Below are 22,016 nucleotides of genomic sequence, written 5' to 3'. Positions count from 1 at the left end.
ATTGTTGCAACAAGTTTGCGAACTTAATTGTTAGGCCTCATAAATAACAAAAAGGCCCTCCATTGGGAGTTGGCAAATGGTCTCTGTCACTACTCAACTCTGTCATTATAGCACTAAAGTAGCCATAGATAATTCATATGCTGCGCCTCTGTTCTAATAAACCTTGATTTATGACACTGAAATTTTAATTGTATAAAATGTTTTTGTGTCATGAAATATTATTGTACTTTGTTTTAAAGCATTTTAGAGTATTAAAACCATTCTTAGCTCACAGGTCATTAAAAACAAGTGCAGAGCAGAATTTGGCCCACAGGTCTTATGTTGCCAACATTCTAGGAGATATTGACCCCACAAGATGGAAGGAACTTGGATCCTTACATGACCGTTGAGCACAGCCACCCACCAGCCTAGAGCACTCACCTTAGACTCTTGCAGGAAAGAGAAAATCTCCTTCATTCTTTAAGCTACATTATAGTTAGGTCTCTCTTGCTATAACAGATTAGCATGTTACTTTAACTAATACATAGTCCACAACTCCTGACTACCCAGGCCACTGTACAATTCTATAGTCCTTACCACTCTCCTTCTAAAGCCAAAGAAAGAAAACTGGATCCCACCTGCCCCCTCATTGACCTTTCCAAGACTTGAGGGAAACGGCTCTGCTCAGAGCTCCCTTCACCTCCTTGTTGCGAAGACTATAGATGAGAGGGTTGAGCATTGGTGTAACAATGGAGTAGAAGACAGACACCACCTTGTTGAAGTTGATGGAGGAGGCCACTTTCGTCCGGACATACATAAAGAAAAGAGTGCCATAGAAGAGGCTCACCACAGTCAGGTGAGCTGCACAGGTGGAGAAGGCCTTCCGGCGCTCAGCCACTGAGCGGATGTGTAGCAGCGTCCAGACGATGTTGCCGTAAGACACAGAAATGACTGCAGAGGAGGTCAGGAGTACTGCCAGAGAGACCAGGAAGTCTACAGTCTCCTTCAGGGTGACATCCGAGCAGGACAAAGCCAACAAGGGTGAGGCATCGCAGAAGAAGTGGTCGATGACATTGGGGCCACAAAACGTCAGCTGGGACATGAGGTAGATGGGCAAAACAGGTATGAGGAAGCCCACCATCCAACAAGCACCAGCCAGACGGATGCAGATGCCCCACGATACCAAGGCCCCATATCGGAGAGGCATACAAATAGCCACATAGCGATCATAGGCCATGGCAGCCAGCAGGAAACATTCAGTTGCCCCAAAGAAGGTGAAGATGAAGAGCTGGGACAGGCAGCCAACATAGGAGATAGTCTTGCCTCCATCTACACCAATAAAACCAGCCAGCATCTTGGGCACCGTGACTGAGGTGTACCCGATTTCAAGGCAGGACAAGTGGGTCAAGAAGAAATACATGGGTCTCCGTAGCTGATGGTCCAAACCCACCACCAAGATGATGGCCAAGTTCTCCATCAAGGTAAACAGGTACATCGTGAGGAAGAGTGTAAATAAGAGGTGTGCTTCATGCACCCCAGCAAAGCCCACCATGACAAACTCTGTCACGTGGGTCCAGTTTTGGGAATATGGCTGCATATTGGGAATGAGAGTTCAGTAGACTCATAGTCTTATGGATAATGACAACTCAAAGAGAAACTGTGAGGATGTTGGACTGAAATATCTTCCACTTCAGAAGAGGGAAATGAAGTCAAGACACTCTCCCTACCCTCAGAGAATTTATAGTCTTAGAGGTCCACAAAAAATAGACATTTCAGTACAAAATGAAAAATGCTAGATAGAAATAAGACAGGATATTATGGGAAGAAATAGAGAGGAAGCTCAACCAGTCTTGACGCACCAGAGAAATCTTCCTGGATGTGGGGCTGTCTAAACTTGAACCTGAAAAATAAGTATAAGTTAGTGAGATAAAAGACATGGAAACCACCAAAGTGACCTTTGATAGATGATTGGTAAAAGATGTGGTACATATACACAATGGAATACTGTTCATAAGAAAAGAGGAAATACTGCCATTTGTGGCAACATGGATGGATCTTGAGATTCTTATGCTAAGCGAAATAAGTCAGACAGAAAAAGTCGAGAACCATATGATTTCACTGAAATGTGGGATATAAAACGGAAAGCAGGGCCAGCCCTGTGGCTCAGGTGGTTGGAGTGCTGTGCTCCTAATGCCGAGGTCGCCGGTTCTATTCCCACATGGGCCAGTGAGCTGCACCCTCTACAGCTAAGACTGTGAACAATGGCTCTCCCTGGAGCTGGGCTGCCGTGAGCAGCTGGAGGTCGGCATGAGCTGCCCGTGGGCTGCTGCGGGTTGCTATGTGCTGCCCCGGGCTGCTGTGCTGCGTGGGCTACTGCTGCCAGGAGGGGCTTGTGACCAGCGTGAGTGGCCGGCAGCCAGCATAAGTGGCCAGCAGCCGGCAAGAGCTGCCGTGAGCTACTGTGAGCAGCCTACCGACGAGTGGCGACCGACTGCCTGGGGGGGTGGGGGCAGAGCGCAAGGCTCATAACACCAGCATGGGCCAGGGAGCTGTGTCCTATACAACTAGACTGAGAAACAACGGCTTGAACCAGAGTAGGGGTGGGGGGAGGCAGAAGAAGAGGAGGGGGATTTAAAAAAAAAAAAAAAGCAACAAAGGAACAATACAAAGAAACAAAAACACATAGACACAGACAACAGTTCAGTGGTTACCAAAAGGTAAGGGGGCAGGGGGTTGGTAGAAGAGGGTAAAGGGGGTCAAATATATGGTGATGGAAGGAGAACTGACTCTGGGTGGTAAGCACAAAATGTGATATATAGATAATGTGTTATAGAATTTTACACTTGAAATCTATGTAATTTTACTAACCATTGTCCCCCAATAAGTTTAATTTTTTTTTTTTTTTTTAAAGATAGCAAAGTAGAGAGGCATAAGGATAAAGTCTCAGACACCAGCGAGAACACTGCATTTGAGAAACTTCAAGCAGATCTAGTTTACCATAGAGGTTAGAGCTTGGCTTCTGGAGCAAGCACACCTGGCTTCAAATACAAAAGAACTTAACTAATGAGTTGTGAAAATGTAAATGGGATAACTCCTCTAAAGCACTTAGCGTTCTGTTTAGGTCAATAAATACTGGGAAATTTTACCTGTTGAATGTTCTGTAAGAGTATGGAGGGAAGGGGACTACTGTGAAGCTTGTGAAGTCAGCGAGGACCACATCGTGAGAGCTAGTAACCAAGTTAAGAGAGAATACCGAGCTTCAGTGTGAGGCCAGTAGAGAGCCTTGCAGAGTTTTCAGCAGGGGAGCAAAGCTGTGCTTCCTGACCTTCAGATGAGGATAGTGTGCGGTGCTGAGGCAAGTTTGGAAGTATGAAGGCCAGCCTGAGGGGTTGTTGCAAGTACAGCATGGAGATGATGGCCGTCGTCACTAGGCATGGAGAATGAACAGTGGTTAAGAGAGAGAATCCACAGGACTGAGTTTCAATGCAAGCTCCAATGTGAAAGATGTGACCACGGGTGAATCACTAAATAGTTTCATTTTTTAAAACAGATAATATGAAAAGAGGTCTCAAAAGACAAACTCCTATCTCATTTTGGGATTAAACAAGAGAATATAATGTCTCCATTACTGTGGCAGTTTCAAAATAAAACCTAAAAATTTTGACACTCTACCCATTAAAAAGTGAGGTCTGTGGCCACTCCCCTTGAATCTGGGCTTTGTGACTGCTTGCCAATAGAATAAGATGGAAGTGATGCTGTGCCAGTTTTCAGGCCCAGGCTATAAGAAACTGTTTCCTCTTCCTGCTTCTTGGAACCCAGCCACCATGATGTGAGGAAGCCCAAGCAGCCTGCAGAATGACCCCAGTGGAGGGACTAAGGGTCCCAAGCCCTCAGCCCTGGCTGAATTTCCTCTGATGGCCAGCGCCAACATGCCAGCCAGGTGAAAGTGCCTTCTGAGAAATAGGTTGCTGCCCCCAGTTGAGCTGGCCCAGCTGACACTGAGCCCTCCTCAGACTGCAGATTTGTGAGCTAAATAAATGATTGTGGTTATTTTAGGCCACAAAGTTTTGGAGTGGTTTGTTAAGCAGTAATAGATACCTAAAACAGTTACATACTAGTTCTATAGCCTTGGGTAAATTATTTAATATCTCTGATCCTTTTGGAGGAAAACAGTGTTTTGCCTATGGTCCAAAATGCCTGGACTGAAATTTGAATCCAGGTTTTCCAGAATCTAAAACCCTTGCTCTTTCCCAATAAATTATTAAGCAGGTTCCCTCTGGCTTCAACATTACATGATTTCCTGGCAATGAAAGCATGTAGAGATGCAAAATCAGAAATAAACAAGGACAAAGGTGTTAGGTTCCTGCGTGTGTCTTCACCCTGCCTAAGGCCTTGCCCCAACATCCCCACAATGGGTGGTCTATAAACACTGGCTTCCCAGCCAAAAAAAACGGCATTGCAGCCCCAGATGCTTCATGGTTCTTGGTCCCAGGAAACTTCGGGCCACAATTCCTATCCATTTCCCCCCCTTCGCTATTTGGCTTATAACGCAGCTGCCTAGAAAGAGTGCTCACTCTGCTCAGGTGCACTTCCTCAGAGATACTCACTGCTTGACTTGACTCTGTTAAAGGCACAGGCAAGTTTGCACTGTAAAGCTTTCTGAAGTGTCCCTTCTTTTTCATAGTCATTCAGAGCATGAGATTCAGCATCAAACAGAACTGGGATCAAGCCCCCAACTCGGCAATTTACTAGCTTGGAGACCTCATCCATGAATTGTTGCTATTATTTCTAAATCTTACCTGTCCTTTCAGCTGTAGCTCAGGTGTTATGGTCCTGTCTTCACGAGGAAGACTTTTCCTTCCTTCGTTCCTCCAAACGTATACACGGTTCAGGCCAACATATACACAGGACACCTGCTCTGTACCAGGACCCATGGTGATGCTGAGGGGCATTCTGGTACAGAGCAGGTGGCCCCAGCATCCAGGATGGGGCCTGGTCCAGAGCAGGTATTTCAGCTCCCTGATCTGTAACTTAGAGAGAGGACGCCAGAACTTGAGGGGGTTTGTATCGGGTCCAAATAAGTCACATTGAAAGAACCTGCTTTTATTACTCAACAGCTGAAGGAAGGGTAGAGAAGTAGGGTATTTCACACACACGCCGCATAGATTCATGCTTCCCCTTCCTCAGAGTTGCTACTGGGAGACAGCGTCCCAGCCAGGGGATGCATGCCCACCCCCTTCGCATCCAGGCAGTGATGCATTTCACTTGTGGGCTAAGGTTTTTAGGAAACAGGTGTACCTTTCCCACTATCTCTTTCCCCATTCACAGGCTAATTTCCAAAGATTCTGAAACCTCAGTGCATGGTTGGAACCACATAACCGAAGGAGCTGGATCCCCGAGGAAAACACTGCCGCCTTCCAAGCAGGGTCATCAAACTTATTCTGCCAGACAGTAAACAATCTAGGCTTGGCGTGCCGCACACAATCTCTGCCACATATTCTTCTTGGGTTTTGGGGTTTTTTGAAACCCTTTAAAACTGTGAAATTCATTCTTAGCTCATGGGCCATACACGCATAAGTTGGAGCTAGAATTGGCCCACAGGCTGTAATTTCCCCATCTGTATCCTCGACCCACCTTGGACTGTGAAATGAGCAAAAACAGCGTTTCACTGTGTCAAGTTATAGTTGCTCCATCTGATGGGCACACATACCATCTTGCCACCACTAAGCAGCCCCACTGTCCCCAGTTATCTGTTGTCTCTTGTTCTGCAGGGGGAGGAGGTGGACAACTGATACCCAGGAAGATATAGATTGAATACATGAGCGACTGCACCCTGCCCAGAAGCCAAGTGTGTCTTTATTGCACCCCCACCCTAATCTCTAGTTAATAAAGTACAAGGGGGCCCTTCCTTGAATTCCAAAAGACCAGTACTAGACTAAATGGCCCTAGAGATCACTGAGTCAGCTGCTCGATACCCAATTGCATTCTTTGAGAGACTCAAGAAATTAACTCAAGATTGACTTGTTATGTTCAGAAAAACATTCAAAAGGTTCAAATGAATAAAATCATTGAATGAATGTCCTACTACTTTGTTTACTAATATATATTAATTCACTCTCATTCGTTAAAAGAAAAATAGAATCCCACAGTTATCTAATCCTCAGCAAATTCTGAAGCCAACAGCATTTTGAACCTATTAATTTGTAATTTACTGATGTGGTTTACCCAGAATTCCATGCCTGCCACGTCCTCATAAAAGCATTCACCAAGGAGCCTCTGAGTGTCAAGCACTGTACTAGGCCCCAGGCCTATCGGTTATGAGCCTTGTTCTTGAAGAGCCCATAATCTTTCGGGGCAGACAGAGAAGTATTCAAGTAACAACTAAGGGCCGTGATGAGTTTGTTAGCTATGTATCTGGGAGAACAGAGCAAGGGGACAGTTAATTTGGCCTCAGAAAGAAGACAGGACAGGTGAGATCAAGAAACAGTTTCCTGGGGGTGGTGATTACCTCAGTTGGTTAGAGCGCAATGCTCTTAACAACAAGGTTGCTGGTTCAATTCCCACCTGGGCCACTGTGAGCTGCACCCCCCCCCCCCCCCACAACTAGATTGAAACAACTACTTGACTTGGAGCTGATGGATCCTGGAAAAACACACTTAAATTTTTTTTTAAAAAGTTAAAAAGTTGAAAAAAATATTTATTTTTTAAAAAAAAGAAAGAAACAGTTTTCCAATCAAATCACAGTGTGCAGGGTGAAAGAGAAGGTAATCCTTGACTGGCAAAGCCAAGTTCAGCAGGAGGAGAATGAAGCATTCCCAGAAAGCCAGGGTATGAGAGTTATGAAAGATAAATCCATGAGAAGAGACTGTGAGGTCCCCCAGAAACAGGAGGGCAGAGTGGTTAAGACCACGTTCACACATAGATGACCTGGTATCTCCAAATCCCAGTTCCACCACCTCTCGACTGAAATGCAAAGAATAAACTTAGATAGGGGGCAATGCCTAACCCAACAGAATGAATTTCTGGTGGAATTCTTTAAGTCAGCAGAGATGAGTTCAATGAGGATAATTTTAAGGGCAAGAGTTTCAAGAAGAACTGAGCCTTGCCTCAGTGCTCAAATCATGTGTGGATGAGCCTCCTTCCAGAAAAAAGAAAAAGAAGATGGGCCACACTCTGCTGGGTTAAGATTATCCCATTCAATCCTCACAACAATACTATGATCCTGTGACCTACCCGTCATTCCTCGGTTTCGCACAATTGAAAAAAATGACACTCAGAAACAGTATGTAACTTGCATCCAGTCAAAGAACAAGTACGTGGCAGAGATGGGATTCCAATACCAGCATATCTGACACAAAAGCCTGCACTTTCCTCCCACACCACACCGCCATCTCCCTCTGTCATTTCCTCTCGGCAAATGGCACACCTGCAACCCTGGCTACCTGTGAGGTTAATTTCTCTGTGCCTCAGTGCCCCCCTAGGGCACTGATTAACCACATCGGCTTTCTCTCCAAGGCTTAGAGAACTTATCAACCAAGTAACACATAGGGAACAAGCGGCCAATGGCAGCAGGTCATAGGGGACAATCACTGAATAAGGAGAGAGGCCACACAGGAACTTAGCCTACTTTGGTGTCCTCAAAAGATGGTGCTCCCTGGGCTAAGATTTCCCCTAAAAAACATGGTAAAACAGTTTAGCGCCCATGCAGGGAAATTAAAACTTGGTTCCTGCAACCATATATCAGATGTAAAGAGTAGTGATTGTTCTTCTCCTGCTGGTATACAAAAGAATATGGAAGAAAGGTCAATTGGTCAATTGGTTCAGCTGGAATGTTGAACCCAACTTCTTTCATAGGCAGAAAAAGCTGTCAGCTTTTGGTCAACTACTATCTTACTTCTTTACTGGAAAGCCTAATAGAGCTGCCAGGTTATAATGCATGTTATTCAACGTGACCAGTATCTTAAATATACTGTAAATACTGAATATGGAGGGATGCAATCGAAATTCCTGGGAGTCACAAACTTCTAAATGTATTGTAAGCACCTATGCAACATTTTTATAAACAGAATCTGAGAAGTGAAAAAAATAAAGAAAAATAAAAAAAACACTTGGTTCCTGCAGCTATGTGCTCGTGCAGCCACGTGACAAGCTAGAGAAAGCTGGATTCCTCCCCATTTCAGTTCTCTCCACTTGGCCTCTGGGAGACTTGTCCCCAAAGGTGAAAGGAACTGGAAAATGAATTTGCTAAAATCCAGACAATGATTTCAGAAAATAACCACCAAATCAAGATGAGCAAGCGAAGTGGGTGGGTAGCACGAGACAGAGAGAAGGGGCTGTGAGATGCCCAGTTGCTGAAACCCAGGGGCCTGCTCTCTTTGCTCTTGCTCCCCACAGCCACTTCCCTGCTCAGCGCAATGAGACAGCAATACTGTATCTTACTTTCAGGTACACAGACAGCCCTGAGTTCACAGCACTGTTTCTAGAATTAGAGGAGCTAAGTGTGACCCGAGGTCCATCGGGGACTAGCTGTATATTGGGAAAGTCACTTAATCATGCGTGTCTCAGCATTGCCATATTCAAATGGAGGGCATATACGTACATCCGCAGGGCCGGTCTAAAGGTCGAAGGAGGTGGCATTAAGTGAAGGTTCAGAGCCTTTGCTCGCCTTTCTGTGTGGCGTCCTCCTACATGTCCTCCAATTCTCTGCATAAGGCCATCTCAACAGAGAGGCCCTTTCTGAGCACCCATCTGAAAATGCAACTCCCATCACTTCCCATCACTCTCTGACCCTTTCTCAGCTTGATGTTTTTGTCACAGTCTCACTGTCATTCGTCAGATATTCATTTGTTTATGCATAATATCACACACACACACACACACACACACACACACACACACACACACACCTACCTAAGCTACCTGAAGACAGTGCCTCTGTCTGTTTACTCATCACTGTGTTGCCAGTGGCAAAAAGAGTCACTCAGATGTAGTTTGTATGCAATGAATATGTTGATGGCATAAAAAGATGAATACCTGCTCCAAGCATCACGCTGACCCAGAGTGTTGTTTCCTTTCCACGTCCAGCTACATGTGACAAGGAAACGGGAAGAAAAGGAAAACCCACCAATACTTACTAAAGAGCCCTCTAATCTGGGTGTGGAAGTCTGTGGGACCCGCTTGCCAACATCTCCCAGATGGCGGTGCTGGGGAGGGCAGAGCCTGTGTTCCTGGAGCAGCCCATCTCACTGGTCTTGGGTGGGAAACAACTCAAACTGATTCTGACATACAATTTCTTTTTCTTAGCTACTGAATTTAATTTTAAGTTTCCTGAAAAACTGTACTATATCAGCTGTTTTCGAACTCTACTCCACCAAGCCCTACATTTCCCCCGTTGCCAGGGAGCCATGAAAGGGGAGAAAGGGACTTAGCATGTGGGGTTCCCATGCACCTTACTTCAACCAGCTGATAAGTAGCAGAACCCAGACCAGAATACAGCCCAGTCTGCCCCCAGTGCCCAGCATACCACCTCCTAGCAGTACTGTCATCGCTAAAACCAAATCTGATCAATTAACTGAGTGCTTCTCTCATTATTCCAGCAGCTTCCATACTGAGCAGGCATGACCTGCTTCTCAAAGCTACTCACATATGGTCTCCTCACGAAGGGAACAAATAGGAAATGGAAGCATAAGAAAAGAAATGGACGTCTCTCTAGTCATATGTGCAGCACAGGCCCCAGGCAAGCTGGAGAGCCCACCGCAGCAGGAAAGAACCAAGGTGGGAATCAAACGTCCTGAGCTTCTGGCTCCTAATCTCCAAATGGGAATAATGCCTGCTCTTCCCGTCCCTGGATATTATGTGAGTCAGTGAGATGGTGGATATGCGGGCTCTTTGAAACATCAAAGGTACACTCTGGGAAGGTCTTCTTATTATCCTGCCTCCATTGCTTATGGTTTGTGTGATGACTGCAGAACTTCAATTAAGGGAAAGCCTAGGGGAGGGCAATGTCAGCTGGCCCCTGGGGACGACCCTGCAGTTATACTTGCATAACAAGCATATTGATTTTTTTTAGATAATAGGTTTATCTGAGGTGGCTTGAGGGGGCAGACAGAGATGAAAAGGAACTAAAACCCCCAAACCTCCTTTGGCATCCCACTCTATGCGAGCTTAGGCAAATCAGATTCTTAGGCAAACCCGTTCCCTTACTTCAAAAATGGGTTGACATTTAAAACCACAATGACTCTGTAAAAGAGCTTTTGAAAGAAAAAAAAAGAGAGATAAATTGGAAAAACTGTGAAGAAAGGATTGAGTGATACTGAAATCAAGAATCTTTTCTCTAGATTTGGTGTCTCTTTAGTTGATGATGTTTTTTCCATGCATCATCTTCTGCATACTCTAGATACGTGCCTGTTAGAGCTAAGAGCTAAATAGTTCATATCTATGTGGTCAGGGGTCGCTAGAAGAGCCACTCACCTGCCCCTGCTACTGCTTTGTCTCTTCTCAAAAGGCCCAACATTCTCAGAACCTGGATCTCATTGTGGAGCAGGGACCCCAAATTCGAGGATACAGCATCTCTGAACCAAAAGGACAGGGCAAAGACCCACCATCTGCTGAACTAGAGAGGGAAGAAACAGGAGTTGTCACTGGCTATAAAATGATTCATACCCACATATGTGCCTCTAACACCCTACGTGTGACCCATGGGATCGGGTCCCCATGGAGGCTTGAAGCTCTCAGATGACAATAGAAATAAGACAGTAAATCACGGGAAACTCTCCCCCAGAGGATGTGCAGAAGCTACATGGGAGTCCCAGGGTTGTAGACCAGCTGGACAAATGCCAGGGGAGGATGAGGGGCCAACCAAAGGAGGCTCCCTGCCAGCTAGATGCTTTACCAAAGTCTCTTACTCTAAACTATTCTGGAATAGGGTGAAATGTACTCTCCAGAGTTCCAGATTTACCAAGGATGCAATGAGGCCTTCCTCTGTTAGGATGGGTCAGATATCCCCACCCACCCCTCTGCCCTTGATACCCAGGTGGGGAAAATCTACAATGGTAACAACCGACATTACTGAGTAGTCACTCTGGGCCAGGCGAGGTGCAATACAGGTGTGAAATGTGCAGCCTCCATCCTTAAAGAGCTCACAGAGGCTGCGACTAAATATCACTTTTATCCAAAATGTAACTATGCCCAGTTGCCTTCATTCCAAAGAACTTCCCCCAGAGCATTTGATGATTACCTACAGGCTGAGCAATCTTTTTCCCCAAAAAGGAAATAGGACATCATTTCACTTTAAAGCAAAAGGTATATTGACGTGGTGAGTACCTGCTCTCTTTCATTGTAGGAGGCAGCCAAGCCAAAGCTAACCAGGCCCTGTAGATGACTGGTCCTCTAACATGTTTTAAATACACAGGATATTTCCCTTGATTCCAAATGACTTGGGTCCAGCCTAAATGTTTCAGATGCAAATATCTTGTCCTCCTATCTAAACGATAAAGTTCCTTGATGGCCATGTGTTACATGAGGTCTGAAGTTTACAAACTCATTTCAATAATGTTGCTAACCTTTTTTCGTATCAGAGGGATTATTCATTATGAGTTTGTACCAACTGGACAAACAGTTAACCAAGTTTACTATTTGGAAGTGCTGAAAACGTTGCGTGAAAAAGTTAAGCGACCTGAACTTTTCTCCCACAATTCATGGTTCTTGCATCACAACAATGCACCAGCTCACACGGCACTGTCTGTGAGGGAGTTTTTAGCCAGTAAACAAATAACTGTATAGGAACACCCTCCCTACTCGCCTGATCTGGCCCCCAATGACTTCTTTCTTTACCCCAAAATAAAGGAAATATTGAAAGGAAGACATTTTGATGACATTCAGGACATCAAGGGTAATACGACAACAGCTCTGGTGGCCATTCCAGAAACAGTTCCAAAATTGCTTTGAAGGGTGGACTAGGCACTGGCATTGGTGTATAGCTTCCCCAGGGGAGTACTTCGAAGGTGACCGTACTGATATTCAGCAATGAGGTATGTAGCACTATTTTCTAGGATGAGTTCGCTAACTTAATTGTCAGACTTTGTGTGTTACTGGATACCACAGAGCCTGGCGCAGTGTAGCTCAGTGTAAACCATCTTAGACATGGACTTGAACCCACATAAACCTCGTCATAGATGGGCTGCTTCCGGCAAGTCAATCCCTCTGAGCCAGTTTCCTCATCTTTAAAGTTGGGGAAATAATCTATCTGACAAGGATTTGGTTAGAGATAAATTAGGTAACAAAGATGAAGCGTTCACTCACTGACAGTGGACGTGAGATAATTTTACCAATTATCTTTGGGCAGGGAGGATATTTAACAGTATCATATCTACGATCCTCCTCAATGGAAAAACCTCTTTTCAGCTCTGACCCAATTTGACCCAATCTGACAGACTCTTACTCCCCAATAGTACAAAGCCGAGAAATCTCTTCTGTGCTAATTAAAAGCAACTAGTATAGATCGTCATGCCTGCAGGCCAAGAGCTTTCAGGAGGAAAGAGGCACCTGGGGGGCCAAGGAAACAGGCAAACAGGAAACCTCTGCTCTCAAAGCCAGGTCCTCTCCTCTCACTTCCCAGAACATGTGATTTCTCTTCGGCCTGTAATACTCTTCCTTTACAACGGAAACCAATTCATTCTTGATGGTTTCTTAAGTTTTGTCACTCTATCTGTTGTCCCAGTTTTACACCACAGAAAGTCCAAAATTAAGCAATTTGAAGGCGGATTTCTCCTCTATGAGGGAGGGTAATAAAAGAGGCTTTGAATGATCATATTCCTTTTCTTTTCCTCTCGCCCAAGGAATCAAATATCCCAGCCCCAAAACCAGGACACACAGAGGAGGATCACAGAACCAACACTTTGACAAAGGAAGAGAAACAGAGACTAGAGTGAAACGCTGAGGGCCTTCTCCATTCCTCTTAGAAGGGATTGGAAATCACTTCTGTACTTAGAATCTTCGTCTATCACTTTGATGTAGTATATGGAATTGTGTATAGTTCTCATTCCAAATAGAGGCTCAGTCTTCTTCTAATGGTGTTTTTCAGCATTAAATCATCCAGACACAACATCTGGCCTGGTGTTTTTGCAGGTACTCTTTTTAATGCATTTTTATCGTGAAATAATTCAAATTGACGCCCAAGAGGAACCATAATACAATGATAGTTTTATACCCACTGCCCAGATTTCTCGAACATTAACCTTTGGCAGTTGTTGTGGACTGCATGTTCATGTCTCCCCAAAATTTCTGTGTTAAACCCTCATGGGCGGGCCAGCCTGGTGGCTCAAGCAGTTGGAGCACCGTGCTCCAAACACCAAGGTCGCCGGTTCGATTCCCAGTCGCCACTTCGATTCCCACATGGGCCAGTGAGCTGCGCCTTCTACACCTTAGATTGTAAACAATGGCTCTCCCTGGAGCTGGGCTGCTATGAGCCACTGGAAGTTGGCATGAGCTGCCATGAGCTGCCGTGGGCTGCTGTGAGCAGCTGACCCAACCGACTGCCTCAGCCCGGGGGGGAGCACAAGGCTCATAATACCAGCATGGGCCAGGGAGCTGTGTCCTACAAAACTAGACTGAGAAACAGGGCTTGAAGTGGAGTGGGGGGTGGGAGGCGGAAAAGGGGAATTAAAAAAATCCTCATGGCCAAGCTGATGGTGTTAGGAGATGGGGGCCTTAGGAGGTGATTAGTTCAGGAGGAGGGATGCCTTCTGAATGGGATTCGTGTTCTTAGAAAAGGGACTCCAGAGAGCTCTCTTGCCCTCTCTCCACCACATGAGGATACAACAGAAATCAGCAATCTACAACCCAGAAGAGAGTCCTCACCAGAACCCCACTAAACTGGCACACTGATCTCAAACATTCAGCCTCCAAAACAGTGAGAAATAAACTTCTGTTGTTTATAAGCCACCCATTCAATGGTATTCTGTTATAGCAACCTGAAGTAAGACAGCAAAATTTACTTAACATCCTTTCTTGTAAAGATTAGATCGATAGATGATAGATGATAGATAGATAGATAGATAGATAGATAGATAGATAGATAGATAGATAGATAGATGATACATAGATGATAGAAACAATGCAGATCCAGGTGAGGCCGTCCATTTATCCATTTTCCATCCCATTACCCTCACTCCCTCCTCAGAATTAACTAGTATCATAAATTCTTTATCATTCTGCTCATTCATGATTTATATCATTTGTTATCCATAACCATTATATTATTTTGTTTTGCATGTCTTGAAAATGTATATAGATGGTGTGGACAGAAAAGGGGTCACATGTTAAACCTGACAAGCTCAGGAGACTGAAAGTAACCACATAGGATGGCGTGAACATAAAAATTCTTAACTAAGGTGGGCCATGGCGGGAAGTCACATCTTTGGCCTGCAGCTTCCTTGACAAAGGTCAATCTTTACCTTAAGTGAGCCTGTCTGTTGTCTTTTTCTATCTAAGATAACAAACCTTTTGGAATGTCAGAGTAATCCTTTTTTCCAGACCCCGACAGGGGGCACAACCCACCACACCAGAGCAGGAAACTACAAAATCTCTCATTGTTATCTTGTTCCCCAAATACCATCTCTACGTGCTGTAAAATGCTATTAACTATCCTGTACCCACCAATGTAAAAGAAGTGTGTGTCTCTCCATTTTCCATCTATCACTTTGTAATTTGCTTTTTCATAAAACATTGTTTTTAATATATTTTTATGTTATACTTGCATCTCTAGTTTACTGATTTTAATTTCTGTGTATATTCTGTTATATAAAAAAGCACAATGTTCTTATTCATTCTCTTGCTGGTGGGCATTTACATTGTTTCTCATTTGTTTGCTGTTTCTAACAATGAACATTCATTCTTGTGCACATCTCATTGTGCACACCTGTGAACAGCGGTCTAGGGGAGTGGTTCTCAAAGGGTGGTCCCCACCAGCGGTGGCAGCAACGCCTGGAACGTGTTAGAGTGCAGATCCTCAGCTCCGTCCACCAACCTACAGAATTAGAAATTCTGAATGTGGGGTCCATACCTGAGTGAGCATCTCCTGTATCACTAACTAACGCCAAATCGCTCTCTAAAGGGGTTGCCCCAACTGTTCTCCCACCAGCAGTGTCTGGGAGTTATCATAATTCTCATCCAAAGCCAACACGAGGTAATGCAGCCTCTTACGTTTTTGACCATCTGACGGTTGGGCATCAGGTCAAATGCACATTGGCCACGTGGATTTCCTCTCTTATGCATTCTTTCCACCCTTTTTCTATTGAATAGTTTATTTTTTAATAATCTGTAGAAATTCTGTGTATATTCTAACCACACATACTTTGCCCGTCGTAAAGTCAATATTTTCCCAGTGTTTTAACTTTGTTTATGCAGCATCTTTAGGTTTTCTGTAGTGAAATGCACTCATCTTTCCCTGTAAGGTTTGTGGTTTGTAACTTGACTGAAATGTATTCTAAAAATGTCTAGGTTTTGCTCTTACACTTAGGCCTTTAATATAACTTGATTTTCATGTATGCTATGCAGTAGAGATCTAAACTCTGGTTTTTTTCCATACTGCTAACCTCCTTCCCCATTAATTGATAATGCCATTTCTTCATGTATCCAGGAAGATATTCAAAATATTTAACAACCTCATGGGTGTCAACCAGCTTGTTTTCTTAATATTACTTATTTATATATCTTCCCTTTATTTCTTGGTAAGTCTTGCTAGAGATTTACCTATTTCATTATTTTTACTTTTTTGTTTTTTCAAATAACAAGCTTTTGGTTTTGTGTCCTCTCTAATTTACTATTTCATTAATTTCTGCTCTTCTACTTATTATTTCTCTCCTTCTACTTTCATAGGTTACTTTATTCTTTTTTACCTAATTTTTAATTGAATACAACTCATTTATTTTCATTTTTCTTGTTAATAAAAATGCAATTGAGCTCTATATTTTTTCTAGACACTAGCTAGATCAGACAATTTTGATTTTAGTACATTTATTATTTTTGTTATGAATATTTTGTTATTACAGTATTTATTTCATTTCGATTCAGAGTTGCATTCTTAAGTTTCCCAGTGAGTGGGAAGAGGGAGAGAGTATGGGGTGTTAAGCTATTTTTTATTATTTAAATTATTTTTAATTTAATTGTATGGTAAGGTATTGTGATCAGTATGATATCAATTCTTTGAAAGTTGAGATTTCCTTTTTCACCTCATGGTTAAATTTTACAAAGCTTCTATTTTTACCTGTTGGGTGCAAAGTTTTTAGATACATATTAAATGACACTAGATAATTTTATTATTCAAAGCTTCTATATCCTTCCTAAGTTTTGTCTGTTTGAGTTATGAGTTGTGCCAACCCTCTACTGTGGTTTTCTGACTAACTCCTTATTTTTGTCAATGTTTGCTTTATTTGTTATAATGTTATAATATATGAAATTGTATTTGAAGCATGCCATTTCATAATCATTATATCTTCTTGGCATGTGGTTACATGTATTATTTTGTGGTTTATCTCTTTACCCCTAATAATGTTTTTTGCCTTAAGATCTATTTTGTCTTGTGTTAATTTTGCTACACTTTTTTGATAGTATTTATGTTACATATCTTTTACATTTTATTTCAGCGTGTGTGTGTGTGTGTGTGTGTGTGTGTGTGTGTGTGTGTGTGTTTGTGTATTCATTCTATCTTGTAGGAAGCAAAGAGTTGCATTTTGCTTTTTATCTGTCTAATTATTTGTCTTTTAATAGATTAATCAAACCGATTTACTTTTTTATAATTTAGTAGTCTAGACTCAATTATTTTATTTTGTATTTTCTGTTACCATCCTTTGCTTCTTTTTCTTCTTTTCTGTCTTCTTTTCTTTGATAATATTTATTCTCTTCTGATTTGGAAGCTATAAGTCTTATTTTAACGGCTACTCTAAATTTTTTAACCTACATACTTCATTATAAATTTTCTGACAAAGTCTACAATTATTTAATTTCTTTCAACTTCAATAAATCCTTAATGTGCTCCCCCACCTAGTTATTATTTTATAAAACAAAAGTGTTATAATTTTTAAACTCTAACCATTAATTAAAATTTTCAACACATTTTATCAATCTCTGTACCCATTAGAACAACTTATTTAGTTTATGGGGAGGTAGGAAGAAGAGCTATTTAGACGAAGCCTGCTTCTTGTGTTCCATATCTTCCTTCTGTTTTCATTTCTCTATTTCAGAAGCAAATTTTAATAGCCTTTAGTAAGAATCTGTGTTAGTAATGTATTTAGTATTTGTATGTCTAAAAATGTTTTTATATAGCCCTCCCTCTTGAATAAATTTTAGCTAGTTGTAAAATTCTAGGTTGGCAGTTTTTTCCTTCAGCACTTTAATTATTTCATTATCTTCCAATGTCTATTATTACTGATAAGAAGTTTGCTATCAGTCTGTCATTCCTCGGTATATAACTCTTCTTACAGTTATCTCTCTGATTTCTGTACTGCATTCTGAGTAAGTTCCTATATTCTATTTTTCAATTTTGTAATTCTTTTTGTTCCACTCTCTAATCCAGAGTTCATTCCATTCATTGTGTTGTTTTAATATACTGTTAATAAGTAATACAATCATATGGTTCAATCTAAAGATTACACAAAAATAAACAATGAGAAGTTACCCTCCTTACTCATTCTACTGGGTGTTTTGTGAGCCCTTTTACTATCCAAGTGCATGTCCTTTGATCTGGGAGATTTTCTTGTATTATTTTATTAATTTTTTTCCATCCATTTGTTTTTCTGTTCTCTTCTTCTGGAACTCATGTTATTTATATGTTAAATTTCCTGGACTGGTCTACCAATTTTTTTTTTCTCCATTTTTCTCTATATATATTTTTGTTCTAATTTCTAAGCAAATCCCATAACTTCATCTTCCAGCACTTTCATTGAGATTTCTATTTCTGCCATCATGTTTTTAATTTCCAAATATTCTTTTAAAAATTCTGAATTTTTAAAATTTTATTTCAGAGATATAGTATCTTCTTATCTCTCTAACAATATTAATATTTGCAATTTTTTTTTTGCTTGTTTGTTTTCTTCCCCACCCTCCAACTAGTCTGTGCTTCCTTCAAGTTGCTTTTTTTGGTCTGTTCATTATGTTGTCTATGATGCTTTCCTCATATTTCTGATCATCTTAGATTTTTCTCCTCAAGATTAAGAGTAAAAGGGATTTTAAAGCACTTTGGATGTTCTGAGCAGATGGGTGTGACTTGTCACTTAGGAGCTTTCCTCTATGGTGATCTGAGTAGGTCATTTCTTGAAGAACCCCCAATGTCTATATCTTTAGGACTTTCCTTTTAGACTGATTCTATTCCTCATAGAAGAATCTTCCAAACTTCTTCTGGAGAGTAGAGTATTGGCCACCAGCATTCTGAGAGCCAGGTGGAAAGGGCCTCAGCGTCTCAGCACTCAGTATTCTTTATGCATACGGTCACTTAATACTCCTGCTTTTAATATGGTAGCCCTATCCTTAACTGTGCCTGATGTGCTCCTGTTCGTACACTCTGTTTTATCATTTCCAGGGATAAACCTTCAAACTCCTGGGATGAAGGAGGGAAAGTTGTCTAGCAGTTGTCTAAGTGGGAGAGAAGGTCTAGAGATAAATAGTTGCTTCTCAAACCCAGTTCTTTTGTTTTAGCCCCTACTTTTGCTCCAGGTCCAGAGGTTTCTACAATTGCTAGTTCCTGAGACTTAGAGGGTTCTCAGCGTGAACTGGATTTATTTTTTTCTTCAGGTTTTTGAGACTATAGTGGCATCAATGTCTGGCTGTCTTAGGTTTGCTAATCAGTTATTACTCATTCATTTTTCCAGATTCCAAAATACAGTTACCATTGTCTCTTCACCTGTTTTCCACATCCTTGTTGGTTTTTTTCCCTCTTTATTTCTTTAATGTCTTTACTGTAATTTTACTGTGCTGTAAAAAGTGGTGAAATTAGGTGTATCTAGCAAAACAGTCACTGTAACTCAAAGCCCCACTTTTTTTATTTCAATGACTGTTTTTTATGTTCAAATACTCATATTTTAATTGGTCTTTTTCCATAGCTCTCTATTCTTGTCTTCAGGCTGGTTTTTTTTTTTTTTTTCCATAATTTTTATTATTTTAGTGGAAGTTTTGACTTCATTTACTTCTATGAAATAATCGGTATAGTTACTTTAAAGCTTTATTTGATCATTTTGTAAAATCAGTTTCATCTGAAGTGAATACCTATTCTGATTATTGGTTTGTTGACTGTTTTTGTTAGTAGCAGTTTTTATTCATCAGCTTTTTAAATTTGATTTACAGTCTCATTTGGAATATGAGGTGGTTCGTCTATTTGTTTCAGTTCTCTCTCCTCCCCTCTACTTTACGTCCATATTCCACTATCCTGTTGAGCAACATTGGGGGTCCCCGATCCAGATCCAGGTCTAGTAAGGGCAGTTAGACTAACTGTCCTGTAGAACCACTGGGCTGTGGCACATCCAGGCTGGATTAAGGGGAACTCTTGGTCAACTCCTGGTCACAAGGTGATGTCTCATCCTTGTCTCCCAGCCTGGAGCTGGATATGAGCCATTACTCCTTCGGTGTTTGGTAACAGCTTTATTTCTAGCCTCTTCTCATGAGGGTGAGAGATGAGAAATGAATACCACCCTCACCCTGGACTTCAGTCAGTGAACCTGCCTCTGCTTCCCCATCACAGAAGGAATTCTTTTGAATTCATTTCCCACCACTGACAGCCTCTGCATCCAAATCCCAGCAAGTCCATCCACCCCTCAGCCCTGATCACTGTTTGTGTTTCTGTGCCAGCTTGGATCTTCAAAAATGCTTGTTCTGTATTTAAGCCTGACTATGCTCTCTTCTGTTTTCTCTTTTTTGTTTTATGTACTACTGCTATGTTTGTGGAGCAGAGGGGAGTCTTGAAGCATGAACTCCATCTTGATCTGGCTGTCAGCAAGTATTCTTACAGTTAGATAGTTGGATTATGTAAATGTCAAATGTGGTCAAAATTCTGATGCCCGAAGTGGCCAGACCACATCAGCTGTGGTACTGAATGACACCTTTGCCAGATTTAATTTTGTCTCCATCTGTTGCACATTACTGAAACACCAGGCATACAAGTGGCAGTCAAGACTAAATATTAACTGAATATATTCTGAATATTCAGAATTCAATTAGATAGAATTGAATGGAATTAAAATAAAGATTTGAAGTCCACTCACTTTAGAAAAACTTATTCCTATAATACACAATTGTAGAATCCACAGAGCTGTGGGGAGGATTAAATGAGTGGTTTGTGTAGGGCACTTAGTACACTGTCTAGCATGTCTTAAGTCTATTCGGATGCACCTGGTATTAGAACACATTACAAAGGGACCAGAAGACCCAATGGGTACAGAGGTCTTCAGAGAATCAACAGGAAGAGAGAAACAAAAGGAAACAGGAAGTGACTCTCCAGCCAGCAGGGGGAAAGGATTAAAAACAGAAAAATTATGACTATCACCAATGAAATGAAGTTTTCCTCTTTTCAGTAACCTTTGCCCTATGCACAATAAACAAGGAATTGTTAACCTAAATCCAGACTTTGTAAACCCAGAGAAGCTACCAGGAAGACAACACGTTCCTAGACCCTCTGGAATGTATTCGTACATTCTGTGAGGGCTGACATTTATGTTTTCATAGCTTTCTGCCTAGGACACAGAGAGCATTTAGTAATTGCAGAATGAATGAAAAGATTAAAGCTGCCCAGAAAGGGTGTGCTGTAGCAGATGCCAACAAAAGCGCTTGTGAGAATGAATTTATATCATGAGTACAGAGGAGTAGGAGGTCAGTAGGGGGGATAGTCTCTCAGCCTCCAAGAGTCAATGTATCTCGAGTGCACAAAGGAGAGAATCAGACCAAATACATGTGTGTCCGACGTTGGCCACGGGGAGGATTTGAGTAGGAGCATTCAGGGACGTCCCTTTACATCAAGGAAATGGTGAGGACTGGATCGTGGGGAACCCACCCCACAGCAGTTACCACTTGAGTAAAGCATCACTGATCAAATGGTGTGTGTGTATCTGTCTGTTTACGTGTGTGTTATAATATTCTCTGTCAAATAAACATATTAATTCAATTGTATGGTAAGAATGTTGACCTGAATATCAGTTATTCCTAGAAGTACTAGGAAAGGAAAATATGACAACCAGGAACAGCCCTTAAAACCAATTATGAAGGGATTCAAAAAACAAACTGCAGGGGCCGGCCAGGTGGCTCAGGCGGTTGGAGCTCCATGCTCCTAACTCCAAAGGCTGCCGGTTCGATTACCACATGGGCCAGTGGGCTCTCAACCAAAAGGTTGCCGGTTCGGACTCCTCGATTCCCACAAGGGATGATGGGCTCAGCCCCCTGCAACTAAGATTTAACACGGCACCTTGAGCTGAGCTGCCACTGAGCTCCCGGATGGCTCAGTTGGTCGGAGCGCGGGCTCTCAACCACAGACTCCCGCAAGGGATGGTGGGCTGCGCCCCCTGCAACTAGCAATGGCAACTGGACCTGGAGCTAAACTGTGCCCTCCACAACTACTATTGAAAGGACAACAACTTGACTTGGAAAAAATCCTGGAAGTACACACTGTTCCCCAATAAAGTCCTGTTCCCCTTCCCCAATAAAGTCTTTAAAAAGAAAACTGCATAGATTACAGGGCTGTGTGCTTCCCACGCGCTAAGCATATAGCAGGTTTTCCCTTCCAAGGTTCTTTGAGGGGAGTGGATGAGATGACAAATGCCACTTACCATACCTGTGCCATCTGGACATCACTTTGCCCTCACTGGTCCTCAGATTCTTTACGTATAAAGTGAGAACTTGTCTATCAAGCTTGCACATAACAGAAAAATTGATTCAAGCTCACTTAATCAAGAATTCTAGTTTGTGGGCTTATATAACTGAGGAGTCTGTAAACAAGTCTCTCAGGTCAACTTTTTCCATCCCTCTGTTCCATCCACCTCTATTCACGCTCAACAAGCCCT

The 22,016-nt window shown here is 42.2% G+C and overlaps 1 protein-coding gene across 1 annotated transcript; it reads right to left on the bottom strand.

The window, feature by feature from the left end:
* Nucleotides 1-625: 625 nt before the first annotated feature.
* Nucleotides 626-1,576, bottom strand: OR6Q1 (olfactory receptor family 6 subfamily Q member 1). Its single transcript, XM_019715404.3, has one exon. It carries the CDS (start codon nucleotides 1,574-1,576, stop codon nucleotides 626-628), a length of 951 nt encoding a protein of 316 aa, XP_019570963.3.
* Nucleotides 1,577-22,016: the final 20,440 nt, after the last annotated feature.

This window comes from Rhinolophus sinicus, chromosome 14 (genome assembly GCF_057876585.1).
Source record: "Rhinolophus sinicus isolate RSI-liver-muscle chromosome 14, RSI-T2T, whole genome shotgun sequence".
Classification (NCBI taxonomy): domain Eukaryota; kingdom Metazoa; phylum Chordata; class Mammalia; order Chiroptera; family Rhinolophidae; genus Rhinolophus; species Rhinolophus sinicus.
Note: the sequence above shows the minus strand (reverse complement) of the source record. Positions and strands in the feature narration are given on the sequence as shown.